Here is a 20,220-nt window from a genome sequence, read left to right as displayed (position 1 = left end):
GAATTGACAGAGAAATGGTGGATGGACCTGGGGTGGAGGCAATCTTAGTAGTATGTCTGCATCGGTTTCTACCCTTGGAGATAGTGGGTGGTTAATACATGTTCAGAGTGTTCTAGCTGGTTCTGCCTGGATTGCTGCACGTGTTGCTTTAGAATCAGCATCAGTGCTTGTGCATTGCAGGTTCATATGGAGTTATATATTTTTTGGATTTTTTTTATTATTAACAAAAGTTTTTTGGTTAACTACCGTAAATGATTTGTCTATGTACGCAAATTTAACTGGAAAGTAGCAATCTTTTCTTTTTGGGATAACTCCATGATTGTCTTTCTTCCTGATCGGGTGAGATATTAAGCAATCAATCTACTGCCCTGCCCAATGTTCCACCTAATTTTATAGTTGAAGCAACCTGATTTGCGGTCTCCTTCATAGCAGTCACTTCCGGGCTTCTTTATGGACACTACCCTGCAAAGGACCAATAAGCATGGTCACCGTGCAAACATTCATCCTCATAGTGCAGACTCTCTCTCTCTAATTTTTTTATTCTTTAATGAGGAAAAATCTAATTTTTTTATTCTTTAATGAGGAAAATTTTCATCCTGATATTGTAGGTTTTCCTTCCTTTCATTTTGAAAGAACTTTTCTGTAATCTTACTCAATAACTATAACTTGCCCTTGGTGACTCGGTCAAGTCCACTTGACTCCCAAGAGCTAGGAGTTGAATTGATTGTCAACTCATATTGTCTAGGATTTGGCGGAGTCAACGTCATGACTCGGGTGACTTCTCTAACTCAGGAAGATTCACCAGAGTTGGAAGAGTAAAATGAGTCGGTATTTATTACTTTCTTAAAATGTTTTAGTATGGTGAGACAAACCCTACTATCTTGCTGATGTGCAGCCAGCCAATCGTAGATTCCAATTTAGGAATTAGAGATTGGATTAACTGACTCCACGTACCCATATCTGAATTATTTATTAATAAACCAGGTCTGAAAATAGGTGTGCCATGTTAGAAGTCATGTAATAGGGGTAGTTTAGGAACTAGTTCTATTACTAGTTGCCTTATTATGTAATTCTGTTGTTTTTTCTTTATTTCCCTTATACCTCCCTAGGGAGGTGGATGTAATTCTCTATTAGTTATGATTGAATGAATATATGGTGTATGGAAAAGCCTCTCCAACACAATCGATTACAGCCTAATATTCTCTTCTCTCTTCTCTCTTCTCTTGCTATCTTCTTCCTCCTCCAACTTCTTTCTTCTCCCTTCTTATTTCCTAAACCTAGAATCTAAATTGGTATCAGAGCAGGCTCAAGGTTTGAGAGTCGTGTTCAGTCCCTCTTTTCATTCTTTCTCTTCTCTTTGAAATCCTTTGTGTCTAAGGATTCCAAAGAGGAGATTTCTGTGTACAGCTTTGCTTAAAGAATATGGAATAGGCTCATTCTAGCCTCTTTTGATGATTGAAGGCTCTACTTGAGACCTTTTGAAGCTTCTTTGGAGATTTGGATCTCCCACAGCTGTTGCTCCAAGTTCCGCCAGTCTCAGTTTCAGATTGCAGCTGCTGCCATTCTCGGATTCTTTTTGTGTCTTGGCTTGGCCCTTTTGCATTGTCCAAGGCCACTTATGAGAGTGGATATGATCTCCCTTGCTGATTGAAGAAGCTATATGAGCAATTTTGCTCCTTGTGTGGGATCCTCTGTTCTGCCCAGGTAAACCCGAGAGTGTTTACTTCTTTTTTCTTGCTTCGAGCTGCAGTTTGATGCTCCTTTGGTTGAGGGATGTGTATGCATAGCCTTTGTGAGGTTCTTTTACTTGTTTGAAGTTATTATTACACCTTGCAAGCCTTTGTGAGGCCTCTTCTTAGGGACTGCCTGCTGGACTGCTGTTGTTATGAACTAGAAGTGTTTGATTTAAGTCCTCTTAGAGATTTACTACTAGGACTGCTTTGGCAGTGTGCTATCCTAGGCTGCTTATTGGATTTTTTGCTTGTTTGGGTTGAGTGTGTACTCCCCACTTGTCTTTGGTGTTCTTGTTTATTGTCAAATCCCTTCCATCATGGCTGCTTCAGATGCATCTGTGCTTGGTACTGCTGATTCACAGCCCCCTACTGTTGTCCCTCAGTTGGCTTATGAGAGTACTCACGAACAGATTCTTTTGTGAAACTTGATGGTACTAATTACCTAGATTGGTCACATTCTGTGAGACTTTCTCTTGGGAGTAAGGGGAAACTTGGATATATCACAGGTGTTATCAAGGCTCCCACAGCTGATTCACCTACTTTTGATAAATGGGAGACTGAAAATTCTGCAGTTATGACATGGTTGATCTTCTCCATGAAGCCCGAGATTGGGAGGAGGTTTATAAGGAAGGAAACAGCCAAAGCTATTTGGGATAGTGTCTCTGTGGCCTTTGACAGAGTAGGTGGCACTGCCAAGGTCTATCAGCTCCATCAACGAATCCACTCATTGAAACAAGGTGACAACACTATTTCTGAGTACTACAGTGCGTTCCTTAGTCTTGTGGAAGAGTATGATCACTACAGAGATCTTCGTTTGACCAACCTAGAGGATGAAGCCAAGGTGTATCCGACTCTTGAAAAAGAGCGTGTCTTCTCTTTGCTTGGTGGTCTGAACTCTGACTATGAGCCAATTAGACTCCAGCTGTTAGGCCGGTCTCCCCTTCCCTCTCTTAGTGAAGTCTATAGTTACTTACAGAGTGAAGAGACCAGGCGACTTACTATGGCACCAACACCAACATCATCTGAGAGGTCAACCCTCAATTCTAGTTATGTTCGAGACACCCGTGGAGGTGGTAAAGGCCCAGGGCCTAACCGTGAGGAAGCTAGTACTATGGAGATAGTTGGTGCCCGTGGAGTTGGGCGAGACAGATTTAAATGTGATCATTGTGGACGCACTGGACACACTAAGGATAGGTGTTGGTCTCTCCATGGTCGTCCTCCTGGTATGCGTGGTCGTGGTGGCCGTAGAGGGGGAGCTCGAGCTCATTCAGCAACGGCGACTGATGCTGATGCCCCACAGGATGACTCCACCTTTATGGATGCAGTGGTTCGCAAGGTTGGGTCAAAGTTGAGCACATCTTCTACATCTAGTATGGCTGGATCCTCATCATCCTCAGCTTCCACTGCTGCCCAGTCTTGGGTCATTGACTCGGGTGCCTCGGACCACATGACTGGTACGTCTCTTTATTATGATTCCTATACCATTTGCTCTGGTAAGGACAAGGTTAGGGTAGCTGATGGCTCCCTTTCCTCCATATCTGGTAAGGGTAATATCCCTGTGACATCATCTATTTCCCTCTCTTCTGTTCTTCATGTCCCTAACCTTACACTGAATCTTTTATTTGTGAGTCATTTGACTAAATCTCTTAACTGTTGTGTCACTTTTTTTCCTTCTCACTGTCTTTTTCAGGATTTGGTGACGAAGAGGATTATTGGTAGTGGACGTGAGGAGCAAGGCCTCTACTTTTTTGATCCGTTTTTGCCCACAGCTCATTCCTATGTGTGTGATCGAAATGATAGTAGTTCTGTAGATTCTGTTATGTTATGGCATCGCCGTCTTGGCCATCCATCTTTTGTAGTAATGAGGAAACAATTGCCTCACTTATTTTCATCTATTGCCTTTTCTCATGTTTTTCAATGTGAACCATGTATGTTTGCCAAACATTGTCGGTCTTTATATCCTTATCATGGTAATAGAACTGTTGCTCCTTTTCATATTGTGCATACTGATGTATAGGGTCCTTCCCCTACTACTTCTTTATTTGGCTTTCGTTACTTTGTGTCCTTTGTTGATGATTTTTCCCGTGCCACATGGACTGTACTTTTGAAGCATAAGAGTGATGTTTGTGATGCCTTTCAGAATTTTTATCAAATAATCCTTACTCAATTTGAGACTCGCATTCAGTTGTGGAAAGGCAAGCTTCTATCCTATGCAGGTAGACTAGTCCTTATCAGATCTATCTTGGAAGCTTCTTATATCTACTGCTCTGGTATCTACGGGCTCCCGCAAGCTACCATCAAGTCTTTGGAATCTTTACTTGCTTCTTTTCTTTGGAAAGGAGCTGAAGCCAACAGATTCCTCTACCCCACTTCTTGGGCTACAGTGTGCCTCCCAAAAAATGGAAGGAGGGTTGCGCATTAGAAGAATCAAAGAAGTCAACAAGGCTGGTATTATCAAACTGGATTTAAAGCAGAAGAGTATTTGGGTTAACTGGATTTATTCGGGTCTTCTTCGTCAAGACTCCATCTGGACTGCTTTTGCCTCTTCTAATGCTTCCTGGGTTTGGCACAAGATCCCGGAGTACCGTCAGTTAGTCCTTCCTTTCATCCAATCCCATATTGGAGATGGCCTCTCCACCTCCCTTTGGTTGGACCACTGGCACCCTAGAGGGATTCTTCTGCATCTGGTCACGCCTAGGATGATTTATGCTTCAGGCCTTCATAGGAGGGCGCTTATTGCGGACATTATTCATCACAATGACTGGGCCCCTCCCACTTCCTCTTCTCAGCCTCTCTCTTTTCTTTGGGATGATCTCCAGACCATCCAAAGAAGGTCCCCCTACAGGGGTGACTGTGTCTCTTGGACAGCAGATGGATCTCTGAACTTCTCTTCCAAGGCTGCTTGAAACCTAATCCGCATCAAAGGCTCGTTGGCTAGTTGGAGGAAACTCCTTTGGTTCAAGCATCACATTCCTCGCCACTGCTTCACTGCTTGGAGAGTCTTCAACAACTGTCTCCCTACTCAAGCTTTCCTCTGCAGGCGTCACATCCAAGTTCCAACTGCTTGCTGCCTTTGCTGGAACAACTTTGAAGACTCAGATCACCTGTTCTTTGAGTGCCCTACCTCCAGAGCCATTTGGAAAGACATTTTGGCCAAGTGCTGGCCTGCTCAAAGAAGGATTCTTCCTTTCTCTAGAGAATGGATTTGGGTTGACATGACCTTCGGAGGGTCCACTATTTGTGACACTGTTGGGAAGATGGCTTTCTGTGTTGCTCTAAACCACATATGGATGGAGCGAAATATCAGGAAATGGACCTCCAACTCTCGTTCTTATCAACAGATTTGGGATTCCATTTCCTTTGAAACCTCCTCCAAATTATTGTCAGCTCCATATTCTTTTTATAATGACACCCCAAGGAACAGACTTATTGTTGTCTCCTAGGGTGTCCCTAATGTTTCTTTCTCTTCTTCAGTCGCCTCTAGCTGAAGTTTGGTTTAGTCGTGGGCCCCCTGTTTTCTTTCTTTCCTTGGTAATGAATTCTTTATTCACCCAAAAAAAAATTTGAGACTCGCATCAAAATTGTGCGATCTGATAAAGGGGGAGAGTACATGTTTGGTGGCCTTCAAACCTTCTTTACTACTCATGGCATTATCCATCAGCTAGCTTGTGTTGACACGCCCCAACAGAATGGGGTTGCTGAGAGGAAAAATTGCCATCTACTGGAGGTCACCCGTAGCCTATTGTTTGGCATGCATGTCCCCAAGACCTTCTGGTCCGCAGCTCTTCTCAGTGCCTCCTTTCTCATCAATCGTATGCCTACCAAGCTTCTTAATTTCAAATCTCCCTTGGACATCTTATCTCCCAAGGCCTCTGCTTTTTCTCTTCCACTTAGAGTCTTTGGCTATGTTTGTTATGTGCATATGAACAAATCTGCTCGCACTAAACTTGACCCCAAAGCTCTAAAGTGTCTCTTCCTTGGGTACTCTTCTACTACCAAGGGGTACAAGTGTTATCATCCTTCTTCCCGCCGCTGTCTCATTTCCAAGGATGTTACCTTTCTTGAGTCTATCCCTTTCTTTGTCCCTTCTCAGCATCCTCTTCAGGGGGAGAATTGTGGGAGTGAACAGGCTACTGATGATTTCTTTCTTTCTCCTCTACCTACATCCCCTTTTATGCTTGACATTGGGAAACATAGGACTGTAGATGTGGTTGAGGTTGATGATCAACCAGGGGGGAATACAGATTTGGTTGTTGAAAGTGGTTATGGTAAAGGGAAGGTAAAGAAGGATTACCACCTTACATACAAAAAAGGTGAAAGCTTGCATAATACAAGAAAGATAATCTACCAAGAGTCCTCTTATGATCCAGATCCACATCCTGAGATCCATCCTCCTCAATCAGGTGACATTTCTTCTCCTCCATCTGATTTGGACCTTCCTATTGCTATTAGGAAAGGGAAAAGAACTTGTACTAATCCTATATCCCAGTTTGTTTCCTATGATGCAATTTCTCCTACAGGCCTTGCCTTTATTACTGCTCTCTCTACTGCTTCCATTCCCAAGAATGCCATTGATGCTATGTCTGACCCAAAGTGGAGACAAGCCATGTCTGAGGGGATGATGGCACTTGAGAAGAATGGTACTTGGCAACTTGTTGACCTCCCCAAGGGACGTGTCCCAGTTGAATGCAGATGGGTCTATACAATCAAGTATAAATCTGATGGCAGTATTGAGAGATATAAAGCAAGGTTGGTGGCCAAGGGGTACAGTCAAGTCCATGGAATTGATTACTAGGAGACATTTGCTCCTGTGGCCAAGCATAACTCGATAAGAGTTCTTTTATCCTTGGCTGCCAATAAAGATTGGCCTTTATATCAGTTGGATGTGAAGAATGCCTTCCTTCATGGTGATTTGGAAGAGGAAGTGTACATGCACACTCCACCAGGCTTCAAGATGCCTTCAACTGAAGGGAAAGTGTGCCTCCTTAAGAAAGCACTATATGGTCTCAAACAGTCACCAAAGGCATGGTTTGAGCGTTTCCGACAGGCTATTCTGAAGAATGGATACTCCGAGAGCCAAGCTGATCATACTCTCTTTACCAAGCGGAGTAATGGTACTATCACAGCCCTCATTGTCTATGTTGATGATATCGTGGTCATAGGAGATGATACAGCTGAGATAGGTAGATTGAAGAGCTACTTGGCACAACAATTTGAGATCAAAGATCTGGGTGCCTTGAAGTACTTCTTAGGAATAGAAGTATCAAGGACCAAGAAAGGAATCAACATATGTCAGAGGAGGTTTATTCTTGACCTGTTGACAGAGACAGGGATGTTAGGCTGCAAACCAACAAACTCTCCTATTGAGCAGAATCACAGACTAGGAGAGGATTGTGGTCCTTCTCTTGTTGATGCGGGAAAGTATCAAGGCTAGTGGGGAAGCTTATCTATCTCTCTATAACTCGGCCAGATATCTCTTATGCAGTGGGAGTTGTCAGCCAATTCATGCATGCTCCCAAGAGTGGCCATTTGGATGTTGTGTATCGCATTCTGAGGTATTTGAAGTCCTCTCCAGGGAAAGGACTGTTGTATGCATGGCACAACCACTTGAGAGTGGAAGGTTTCACAGATGCCGATTGAGTTGGTTCCATTACAGAAAGGAGATCTACCTCCGGCTATTGTACCTTTGTGGGAGGTAACTTAGTCACATGGAGGAGTAAGAAACAACATGTCGTGGCCAGATCTAGTGCCGAGGCAGAATTTAGAGCTATGGCACATGGAGTGTGTGAGCTCATCTGGCTGAAAAGACTGGTTCAAGAACTGGGATTTGACATTGAAGGACCTATGAGGCTGTACTGTGACAACAAGGCTGCCATCAGTATCGCTCACAACCCTGTTCAACATGACCAGACTAAGCACATTGAGGTTGATAGATATTTTATCAAGGAGAAGATAGACTCTGGTTGTATTTGTACTCCTTCTGTGAAGACTAGTGATCAGCTGGCAGATATCTTCACCAAAGCTCTTGGCTCTCCTCAGTTTAGCTCTTTCCTAAGCAAGCTGGGAATGCATGATATATATTCTCCAGCTTGAGGGGGAGTGTTAGAAGTCATGTAATAGGGGTAGTTTAGGAACTAGTTCTATTACTAGTTGCCTTATTATGTAATTCTGTTTTTTCTTCTTTATTTTCCTTATACCTCCCTAGGGAGGTGGATGTAATTCTCTATTAGTTATGATTGAATGAATATATGGTGTATGGAGAAGCCTTTCCAATACAATCGATTACAGCCTAATATTCTCTTCTCTTGCTATCTTCTTCCTTCAACTTCTTTCTTCTCCCTCCTTGTTTCCTAAACCTAGAATCTAACTTGGCATGTGATTTTAGCAGCTTGCAATGGGGAGAAAATAAGGGAAGAATAAGAAGAAAGAAGAGGGAGAAGAGATGGGGAAGAATTGGCGGTTGATGCGGGGAGAGAGAAAAAGAGAGAGAGGAGAGAGTGCAGAGCTGTCCAAAAGGGAAAAGAGAGTTGCATATTTACATGAAAACGAAAGAAAGTTGCCTGAATCTAAAACTCTTAGCTTCTTAGGCAGCTAGACTGACTTGACTAACCAGGACTCTAAATACTTAATCAGAATTGTTGAAGTCTAAATCTTCTAGATAGCTTGAGCCCACACAACTAACCAAAAGAGGACTCTTTAATGACTAAACTAAAGACAACTTCACTATCTAATGGATCCCACTACTAACTAGATAAGAATTTCGTACACCGCTTTAGACCCCCAATTTTGGTATTTATAGTTCAGCTCATTACAAATAAACTGAAAGAATTAAAAGCCTGTACCCTATAGATATAAAATAGGACCAATACTGGGCCTGCATTATTTGCCACAAGTCTCGGAGGCTTACCAATGCGGCAAGCCTCCCCTTCTTTTTTTCAAGCTATATTTTGACGAATTTAATATTTATGGGATAGTGATCAAGAGCGTCAAGCGCTTTGGTTGCCTTGGACGCGCCCTCCAACGCCTTGGGTCGCCTAGATGCCGTGGCAACTATACTTTGTGCTGAAACCAAGCCTACCTTAATAACAAAAATACAAATGCAGCATCACTATCTATTCAAGCACTTAACATTCGAAAACCAGATGATACAATATATATTTTTACTATTTTATATAGATAAGATCTCTTATTTAAATGACTCCACGATTAGTGTAAAAAATGGGACTTGGCAAGCTATAGGCATAACTGCTTTTAGCTTCATTCTGTGCCCTCCATGAGCCTACCTCCTAGCCTATTCCTGCATACATGAACAACACTGGCCAGGTTAAGCACTATCATCATGGCGGGGCTTAATCATCATTCTTTTTGAGCTCCTTCATGAGGTATAGAGAATACTATCCATTCTTTCTGCTGTTCTAAAGACTGTAGGACAGACTTATCTGTGAAAGTGTGCATTTTCTTTTGTGCTTCTGTTCACTATATATATATATATATATATATAACACTTCCCTGTTATGCAGGACTGCTCCCCTCTTACACAATTCTGGCATCCATTTGAGTCTCCTATGATTGCTTTAAGCTCTAAAATCTAATTTTTTTTATGAAGGTTTTCAGTATATATATATATATGTATAAACACTTCCCTGTTATGCAGGACCGCTCCCCTCTTGCACAGTTCTGGCATCCATATGAGTCTCCTATGATTGCTTTAAGCTCTAAAATCTAATTTTTTTATGAAGTTTTTCAGCAGCGAAATCTTCGACATTTTCATTACTGAGATACTATTTACAGTCATTTATTTTTGCACATTTCTTACTATGGGGTGTATCTATTAAATATTTTATTGTAGATGCATCCATTTCAAAATTCTCGTTTTTTGATTGTGTTGGCATGCTTGTTGGTTTGTACAGTGATGGATGGGATCGAACGACTCAGTTGGTTTCACTTGCTAGTTTGCTGCTTGATCCATACTATCGGACATTTAAGGGCTTTCAGGTATTAAAAGTAACCACCACTGAATTCTTACTCTTATCATTTAGCTACTGGCAACAGCGAACTTCATGTGACATTATTTTGCTAAGTTGCAAACATAAAGCTTGTTTATTCCTCTTTGATACTTAAGATACATCTAAATTTAGGGGTATGACCTTTTAGGAAACTTATTTGTAGTAATAATAGGTTATAAAATGAGAGAGTAGTTTGAGTTTTTTCAGATGTGTAGCAATGAAGAATATTTGATGTGCCATTAGAAAGATTAAAGACTGGAAAGGTGCACTTTAGAGGGGAAAAAGTTAAAGGGGGAGGCTGAAGTTGACCTGAGCACTGTGGTGACTCAAGATGTGAGTATTTGTGAGTTGACAGGTGACACCAGATACAGCCTGAAATGTATAACAGGATTCGTGTAGCTTCGTTGATTTGTGAATGAGCTGAGTCATATTTGAGACATTTTGGAAAATCATAGTCCTCTTTGTGCACATATGCTAGCCTTTTTAGCTAAAACCTTTTAGCAAGGTTTGAAAATTTAATTTTCAATTGCGAAACAGGGTTTATGTAGCCATCGGCAATTACTTAGAATAAGAATTATTCAAGTCAAGTTAGTGAATGCTAAAGCTCCTAGTATTATGATTTAGCTTTGACTCATAATCTCATTTATTAATTAACACATCTGCATGAAGACTGAAACTTTAACATTCTGATTTAGCTTTGAATTCCACATTTTTGTTATTTGCCTGATATGTTAGTTTGAATGTAATATCTTACAGGCACTTGTGGAGAAAGATTGGCTTGCTTTTGGTCATCCATTTTCAGACCGTATGGGAATACCAACAGTATCAGGAAACAATATCAAGACAATTGAATTACCCCGGCAATCCTCACTTGGGAACTTTCCATCATCACCCGGGCGGCACCCATCTGGATCATCGGTCACGCCTGCAGCTAGTGGGTCATCGCATGCACAAACTTCGAGCAACTATTCTCCCATATTTTTGCAGGTGTGTTTGACGCAAGTATGCCTATTCACAAGTACATATTTTCAGTTGTGCCTGATAACCTAGCAATAATACATGTGTCTATGTTGTAATTGTGTTTGTCATAATCTTGAATTTATAGAGGTTCATCCACTGGACCACAATGGAATATGGTTATGGTGTTGTTTGGGTGAGCTGTTAAAGATGCTGATTTGCTTGATTTAATCCTTGTTTTGATCCTTCCTCTCAAATACATGCACAAAATTTTTAGTTTGTGCTTAGTAGTCAATGCATATTATTATTTAGTATGTATTGTTGAAAAAGGATATTCTGTGTGCTTGGTCATTCTAGTTGTATGGTTGACACAGAAATTTTTTTACATGCACAATCAAGGAAGAACTTTCTGCTTGTGGAAAACTTATACATTCCTATCACAAGTCTTACAAGTCTTCTTGTCTCATTTACACAGTTGTTATTTGTAGTTTATGAGTTTTCAACTTATTTTATAGTGTAATTATACTAAATTTTATGTTATTTATTTATTGGGTCCTGTTTTCTTGATGTACGCTTAGTTCTGCCACGTGGAATATCAGATGGGGCTGAAATGTAGGCAGATAGACCCCAAGATTCCCTGTTCACATGTCAAGTTTCAGCCCAAATGGAACTGGTCTAGTTGACGAGGCACTGAAAAATCTAGGAATACCAAGAGGGTGTATGCCAATGCTTGGAGTACAAGAGGGTACATGCCAATTCATGGGAGGGTACATGATTCCCTCTTTTTCTGAACTTTGACATGTGGCCAATACAGATTACAGACTATTGATGGACATTGTTGTGTTATCTTCCTAAAAGCTCGAGCTTTTGGGATAAACGGTTGTAACACAGTATCAGAGCCCGGAGATCGGGTGTTTGATCCCTGGTAGGTGTGGGGGAGTTTGTTGTTGTACCCTGCACACTGTACCCTCCGTACCACGTGTTGGTGTCACGTGCAGAGCCGCGTATGTGTGGGCCTACATGTGCGGGGGTGTTGATATATTGTTTTGCGCCCTTCCTAAAAGCCCGAGCTTTTATAAATGGTTGTAATACAGACCATTATCCTAATGTTTGATGGTCGTAATTGTCACATCACACTTCCCCATGGCTCAATTAGGTGTGCTCGTCTGAAGATATCCTTTGGACATCTGTCCAGAAAAGTTTTTTCCTTATTTATTTATTTATTTGAAAGGGTAACAATCTTTATATTGCAATAGAACCAAAAAGAGCAATCTGAACATTCGGGTTGCTACACAATTACCATGGTCCAAAGTGTACCTCTACAAAAACCTTCCCCGTCATACCCCTACAAATACCCATGCCATTTTTGGGAACTCTACTCACTTAAAATCTTCCTGTTTATCCCATACAACAAAAAGTATGTACCCCTCCCCCATAAGTTCTGGAACTATTGAGCACCAGCTGGCTATGAGTCTCTTTGCTTTCTCCACAACTGTAACTGAATTCTCCTTGGCTTGAAAGGCATGAGCATTCCTTTTGTTCCAAATGCTCCAACATTTTACATATGACACTATTGGCAGAATCGTGGGTTAGAAAGAGAGAATGAGAGAAAATAATGTGTTATATTCATTGATAGGTAAGCCCCTCTATTTATAATAGAGGGGAAATTACAAAGAGACTAAACTAGGCGATGTGGGACTAAAACTCACATAGCCCACTTACACTTAATAACATAAGAAGAATAAAACTGCCCCCAAAAGACCAGAATACCCCCACGGTATTCTGGATTACATATTCCAATACTCCCCCTCAAGTTGGATTATACAAATAAACAAAGAAAGAAGATCTAGCTTGAACTAAAGAAAAAATAACTCTTAATAATGCTAACATTCCCCCTCAAGTTGGCGCATACAAGGTACTAATGCCCAACTTGGACAAAAAAAGGGAAAAAACTAAGTTGTAGCAGAATCCAGCTTGACAGATGAATGCAGCTCCCAAATAAACCTTCAAGAACTTGAAAAAAATAGGTTTTCAAAACCTGGGCAGACTTGAGCAGCAACTCGAGACTGGAATGTCTTCCAAAAAAGGCAACTTTCAACGATCTTCAATAGCTATCCAGTGATGAATCTCAGATTGTCATAGTGACATAAAATCTTGAAGTTAAATAACTAGAGCAGTAAGCAAATGAATCAAGTAGCAGAAAAGATCAAGCAGCGGAAAAAATCAACCCAACTGTAAAACCTCATATAGGCAGGCAATAACCAAACATCTTCAATACTTTAATACTTCAATCTCCTTCTTACGGCAAACTCAACCCAATAACAAAGTACATACCCATTGGCAATGGTGAAAACTCTAATCTTCAATGTTTTGCACCAAGTGTTCCTCCAAGTTCTGCTTCTACAATGTCTGTAGGTGTACTGTACATAATCCCCCCCTCACGTGTAGTACACGTGGACATAACAAAGATGATGTAAGAGATAGGGCAAAAACATAATATTCCAGAATTTTCCAAGAGGTGCTAATGGTAATGGAAAAGGAAGAAATGGCAAATTAGAGAATACCATTAACTTCCAAAGGGGTTATGGGTATATGCCAAAGGTATGTTTTGGGAGGTGGTGAAGTGAAAAGAGCAATGGGATAATGAACCATGGACAAAAACAATGCAACACAGTAATCTTCAACCTTTTTCAATCGATCAAACTAATTCCAAAACACCAATCTCCAATGATCAGATCTGAATTATAAAAAAACAGGTCTGATTTTTAGAAGGAAAAGGCACCATTCTTCAAAAACTTGATCGATCTCACACAAGGAAGAACCAGTATGCAAAATTCCAAACTATAAACTCCCACATGCTAAATAGAATTGACGAAGATATCTGGACAGCAACGGATGTAAGAAGCTTCAACAAAAAACTTGGATTAGATCTGAATTAGTGAATAAGGCTAGGATCAAGCTCTCAAAGTAAGCCGGATATGAACCAAAAAAACTTCACATAACTGAATAGGTTCGTAGTTGCAACCAATAACCTTGGAATACACTGTTGTAATCCCAAATAAGCTGATCTCCAGGGTAGTAGATTCGAATCTTCAATAATGAAAGAAGTTCGATCTCCAATAGTAGGATACTCAGTCTCAATAATAGGCAGCAGTAGTCCACATAAAGGTAGCAGTAACATGTCAACCAGTCATGCTTACAGAAGCCAATCAATAGAACCAGCAAGGTAGGTAGTAAAGCTCAATAGAACCAACAAATATAAGATAATCACTCAGTAGATCCAATAGGTAGTTGAAGCAGCCAGCCACATAAGAATAAGGAAAATAGGTTGATAATTGGAAAAATTGAGCCATAAGAATGAACCTGAATTTTTTCCAAAAATAACTAATGAATGATGCTGAAATATGGGTTGAATACTCCTCTGATATGTATAAGACTCTCCTCAAAATATGAGCTTGATAGGAAAACCTTAACCCGAAATCGATTGTTGTCGGGTTTTAGAAAACTCGAATTGAGATCGATTTAGGGAAAGGGGCTGTAATTGCTGATGTAGACATGTAATAGATGCTGACCAAGGCTACTAGAATGGAACCTCCAAGGTGAACAATCAACCTCCAGTAAGAGTGAGACGTGATCTTCAAAGGGAAGAGATTCCAAAAAATCGCAGAAGTAGAGCAAGGCAGCATTACAACACTACACCAGCATAAAGGACCTTCTTCAAGCCTTGAACTGATGAAGGAGAGTTCTCTTTTAATGTTAGAACCACCTCCAAAGCACTCGAATAGCAACAAACATCCCTAGCCCAAATCGATTTTTATCAGAGTTTTGGAAAACCCTGAAAAGAAGAGATCAATTGGGGTAGGGATCTTCAAAAAACTTGGATAGGTGTAATATTGAGGTCGATTGGTCCTTGAAGTGGGAGTAATCAGCCCTCAAAAAATTAGCAAAAACTGAAACCTGAAAGTCAGGGTTTTTGGCAGGTAACCAAATTAGCAGATTAAGGAATTTTTGCTGTAGAAACAAATCCAGCCATCAGAAAGGGTCCAAACTTAGGTTGAGTAGGGCTTGTAGTAATAGGGAATCACCCCCAAAAGATCAGCTGCATCTGAAAAACGAAACACCAAAATCGATTGGAGTCAGGGTTTTGAAAAACCCTGACAAGTTGAGATCGATTAGGGTATGGTGTCTGGAATTAATTAAAAGCTTGGAGAAAAAGGAAATAGGGAATGAGGATAATGGAATTGGGTAGAAAGGGGCTGGAGAAGGGTGCATAGGGAGCTCCAATGGTGGAAGGTCAGCCTTCAATAGTAATAGGAAGTCGATCTCCAAAAAATTCTGGAAAACCCCAAATCGCAAAGATGATTCCAGCAGTATTTTACTATAAAAAAGTAGATAGAATGGAGGAGGGCAGCAACTAAATCATTGGTCAGGGATTTTACGACCTCATTAGTGCTGCCCCCTTACAAGGAGAAGAAGAAGAAAACCAGAGAAAGAGAAGCCAAGAGAGAGAGAGAAGAAGGAGAGGTCGATTGGAGAGATGGAGTAGAGTTTTTTTTTCTTTTTCTAACCGAGATCAGACCATCTCTGATACCATGTTGGTAGAATCGTGGGTTAGAAAGAGAGAATGAGAGAAAATAATGTATTATATTCATTGATAGGTAAATTACAAAGAGAATAAACTAGGCGATGTGGGACAAAAACCCACATAGCCCACTTACACTTAATAACATAAGAAGAATAAAACTACCCCCAAAAGACCAGAATACCGCCACGGTATTCTGGATTTCATATTCCAATAGACACCATCCTCCAAAAAACGGTCATCCTGCCTTCCATTGGGCCTCCTTCCCATGTCTCCATCATTATTGAAATAGAATTATGGACGATTTTTTTTGGGTGTATAGTTGATAATAAATACTACTATCACTATGTGCACTGTTGTGGGTCATGCGTTTCTCTACTTTCCTGTGTTTCATGTTGCTACTTGCTATGCAAGGAAAGATTGCATTAAGAATGCTACCTTTATGATTACAAACATGAATGTGTATGCCTTCTCCTAATCATATATGGGTATAATTATCTTTCTTGTTTGTGGGCTGTGGATATTTGGCTTCTGAGGGTGTTTCACTGCCATCCTGAACATTGCTTTCACTAATGATACTCAGTACAATGTTTACATGTTGTGTTTTTTTCCCTTCATTAATCTATGAAGTCTTATGCATCTCCTAGGCATTGCCTTGATTCTTTGATTACTCTGATTTAATGGATCATAAATCCATCATGGTCTAGTAGTGCAGACTACAGGCATCTTGTGGTTGGTGTACCATTTCCACCATCTTTGCCAAGTAGAAAAACAGTTTCAAACTTATCCTCAGGTAGGGGTGGCAATGGGTTGAGTCATTTCGTGCGGTCGTAACAAATTTGTGTTTGGGTCAAAAGGACCCGAAACCAAAGACAACCCAAAAATTAATCAGGTCACTCAACCTTGAAATGAAGATAACTTTTTTTTTTTGGATCGACAAGCATGCGACATGATTTGAGATGATAGCACGTATGGCATGAAAACAACCCGACTTTACACAAGATCTCTTTATAAATGTATATACATCAACAGAATAATTCTCATATCATTAATTTTGGAGTAGGAAATATTTATCCTTAAAAAAATGAAATTAAGTATATTCTGGGTCATTTTGTGTCATAGTGGGTGAACACGAACATGACCTGAAAATTTTGTGTCATTTGGGTTTGAGATGAACCATAAAACCCCCAACCTGAACATGGAACTATCAGGTCGTGTTCGTGTCGGGTTAGTGGGTCCTGTGGGTTTTGCCACTCCTACGGTCCTACCCTCTGGTAGCTTGAATGATGATCCTTCTCTTTGTCATTTGATATGCTAGTAAACTGTAAATTAGAGAGAATCTGTCATTCTTTGTCTGGAACAAAAGGCTAAGATGCCTAAGATGGCCCCTTTGGATTGGGGTGTCATATACTTATATATGCATGTACATGATTCTGAATGTTAAGAATAAGTTTTATGCCTTTATTATGAATTGTTCAACTCCTGTTTTCATGTTACTTATACTTGCTTTAAGAGCTTATTTGAAAATGAATATCAGTTGTACTGTTACTTTTGAATACATATCAGATCAATCCTGGAATTTAGCATATATTGCACTATTGCATTCTTTTCGGAAATTAGATGCTTACATGGTTTGTGGATCTTTGTCTACAGTGGGTTGATTGTGTTTCACAGTTATTGCGGATGTATCCTTTTGCATTTGAGTTCTCCTCGGTATGTATCCTTTGCTTGGATGAAAGAGCATTGTTATCTTTTTAGCTTTTGGAGAACAACATGCTGACTTTCTTGATAAATTGGTAACTCAGGCCTTCTTAGTCGATTTCTTGGACTGCCAGCTTTCTTGTCGTTTTGGAAACTTCTTATGCAACAGGTAATAGCTTTATGAACTTCGACTCAATCTTTCCCTTGCTTCTAAATTCTGCAAGCTAAAATTGTAGCAGATGAGTTGATAAAGTGGTTATGGTGGGGTATAAAATTGTTGCAATTGCTTAACAGCTTGAGCTTTTAGGATAAGCGGTTGTAACATGATGGTATCAGAGCAGGGAGGTCAAGTAATTCTGGGTTTCCTTATGCATGCATATTATTGGAAATAAGTAAAGAAAATGCAGAGTATAGTATCAAGTATCAACTTATGTTAGAAATTTGGCAATTGTGTATTAGTCAAGTCTCTCTAATGACATGTTTAAAATGAAATGAAAGTGAAAAAACACTGGACATTCAAATGCAAATTTTTGATAAAAAATGTCTGCACATAATATGAATATCATTATGCTTGACATAAGAGTTGCATTCTGAGCTAGAATTTCAAGGGCTTTTGTCTTTTACTTAACAGTGCTGTCTCATTAAGGGCTGTAGTTGCCACTTTCCATTACTTTCTTTCTCAATAACATTCTAGTGCAGGGAGCAACAAATATCTCAGTGATTCCATAGTCATTTCTCTAATAATTTATGTTAAACCTCAGTGAAAAGGAGAGGCAGCAGGCTAGGGTTTCGGATGCTTGTGGGTGTTTGTGGGCATACTTGGCTGATTTGCGTGCTTCTGATGGAAGCTCTCATGCACACTGTAACCCCTTTTATGACCCATTGAAACATGAAGGTCCACTATTACCTCCAGCAGCAGCTTTGGCTCCAACACTCTGGCCCCAATTCCATCTTCGGTGGGCCTGCCCATCTGAAGCGCAAGCTGGTGAACTTGAAGCTCACTACCGGAACATGGCTAAAAAGCTTTGTGAAGCGCAAAAGGTAATAGCGTTCACCTTTTGCTTTACTCCTTGCCAGCTTCTTCTCAATTTCAAATGCTACTCATAACATTTTGAAACTATATTAAGAGCCCAATATGGATTGATGGCTTCATACTGGTTATGCATCAGTCTGACCCCTTCAAATGGTTACCACTACGGGCTAGAATTCATTAGCAATTGCATGACTTGAATTAATGAACTTACACTTCTTAAGAAACCTTTATCAATATTTGCAAAAAGATGCACAATAGATGAATTTGTATGGGAAGGCCCAATAGATGCATGAGTGAGCAACAAGCAGAGTGGTTAATACAAATCTCTTTGTTTCATAGACCCTGATGCAGTGCTCGACTTTTAATGTGTTGTAGTAAGCTTCTAAAGCTTTACATGGTAGTGACAGTTCTATGGATATTTTTAGCTATGATTCAAGAAGTTGCTCGTGTGCTTAACTTTCCTCTTTTTCCTCTTCCCCTTTGGATTTGGAGAATTCAGATGAAAGACGTGGCTGAAAGGAAGGTTAAAGACATCACGACCAGCATGGATTCATTGACTTTAGAACTAGAAAAGGAGAAGCAACTCAGCAGCTCAGCCATGGACTTGGCCAAGGGGGCCTGCAAGGAGAGTGCAGCCATAAAACGAGCAATAGAGTCACTTGGGTGCAAGGTTCACTTCTCGAGCAGTGGTGACTGTGCCTTGGATATTGGTACTGGACCTGAACTACAGCAGAAATTCATGTATACTTCAAAGAGAGACCTCGATGGTAATGAGCCGCAGGAGGAGAAACTGGATCTCTCTGTGTCCGTGTCACTTATGGCAGATGATAATGTTACCCGAAGTCCAGTTAATCGGGCATGTGAAACTCTCTGCCCGTTACGTACCAGAGAGGGTAGTTGCAAGTGGCCAGATGCTGGTTGTGTACAGCTAGGAAGCCAATTTGTTGGATTAAAGGCCAACTTTGATGCATTTGACCGGCTTTCTATTAACGATTGTTATTTTGGATCAGAATGAAGCTCCTCCCTAATTCTTTTAACCATGTCTCATTGGTACTTCCACCGAAGGGGATGCTGCCACAGAGAACAGGAAGTTCTGTCGGTCATATCCATTCAAGGACATGAGCTTTTGCAGCTGTATCCATTTAAGTTCCTGTTGTTGGAGGGGACTAGAAGAACAAAAAGAAAAGTCAGACCCCCTAGTGAATGGATGAATGGTGAATCTTTTCAAAGAAACCATTGATTGCCCCCGTATTTGAAAGGGGCTTTGTTAATTTTATGTACAGAAATTGTAGAGCCATCGGAGGGCCACCAATTAATATCTACATTTTTTTTTCTGCGAAATAAGGAAAAAGGGGGAGGGGGAGGGGGGGGGGGGGGGGCGCGGAGGGGAGAGTGATTTAACCCATTACTGTGAAGTTAAAATACTGGTGGTCCAACTTTTGCAGGCACCTTCGTTAGGTATGTACAGTCAGAGTTTGTTGTGGAGTAATGATCCTCACTATTAACTGAATTTCTTGCCTGTACAAAATATGTTCAAATTATTTGTAAATCTCTGAATCCCATTTATAGCCAGTTTGGCCTCATAAGGACAATTCTTGTTTTCATTGTAAGCCCCCTGAGCTTCAAGGTTGATTTGATGGATAAAATAATGGGATGGAATGTGTAATTGACTAACCTTGTCATGGTTGAACCCTAAATCTTACTTGGGTAACTAGAAATCTTGTCATGGTTGAACCCTAAATCTTACTTGGGTAACTAGAAATCATTGCATTGTAAAGTTCATGGTTGAACCTGAACTATGATGATTGGTAAAAGAAATTTTAAAGGTCATGTTTTGAAGACTGCTTGCTATGTGGACGGGACATCAGCCGGGACTAGTATGAGATTCTTGGATCTCTGACTTCCAAACAGTTTGATCAGAAGAACTTGGGGAGCAGCTATTTCTGTTCCTACTGTTGTTAGTTCCAGTCTGAAGATTCCATTTTATTGTATGAGAAATTCTTACCAATGCAAATTTTTTCCAGGAACTAGCAAAAGTAAGAGTGGAAATAACCAATCACAAGAGCTCAGTAAATTAATCTCCTGTTTGTGTGGCTTTAAAAACTGGGTTACACTACCCTGCGAGTGTGGGTGGCCTTTCTTAGCCCGACTAGCCAACCTGCCCTATATTCCTAGAGTTTAAGCTGGCTGATTTCAATCTGGTTTAAC

At 40.5% G+C, this 20,220-nt stretch overlaps 1 protein-coding gene across 1 annotated transcript in view; it reads left to right on the top strand.

The window, feature by feature from the left end:
- Nucleotides 1-19,381, top strand: part of LOC122671669 (phosphatidylinositol-3-phosphatase myotubularin-1-like) — a 62,316-nt gene extending 42,935 nt beyond the window's left edge. Inside the window, exons 13-19 of the mRNA XM_043869031.1 lie at nucleotides 11-180; nucleotides 9,644-9,728; nucleotides 10,496-10,726; nucleotides 16,932-16,991; nucleotides 17,084-17,148; nucleotides 17,741-18,020; nucleotides 18,512-19,381. Coding sequence (XP_043724966.1) covers nucleotides 11-180; nucleotides 9,644-9,728; nucleotides 10,496-10,726; nucleotides 16,932-16,991; nucleotides 17,084-17,148; nucleotides 17,741-18,020; nucleotides 18,512-19,027 — 1,407 coding nt within the window. The 3' untranslated portion in view covers nucleotides 19,028-19,381. The remainder of the gene's footprint in view (nucleotides 1-10; nucleotides 181-9,643; nucleotides 9,729-10,495; nucleotides 10,727-16,931; nucleotides 16,992-17,083; nucleotides 17,149-17,740; nucleotides 18,021-18,511) is intronic.
- Nucleotides 19,382-20,220: the final 839 nt, after the last annotated feature.

The sequence above is a fragment of the Telopea speciosissima genome, chromosome 8 (assembly GCF_018873765.1).
Source record: "Telopea speciosissima isolate NSW1024214 ecotype Mountain lineage chromosome 8, Tspe_v1, whole genome shotgun sequence".
Classification (NCBI taxonomy): domain Eukaryota; kingdom Viridiplantae; phylum Streptophyta; class Magnoliopsida; order Proteales; family Proteaceae; genus Telopea; species Telopea speciosissima.
This window is presented reverse-complemented; position numbering and strand designations above follow the sequence as displayed.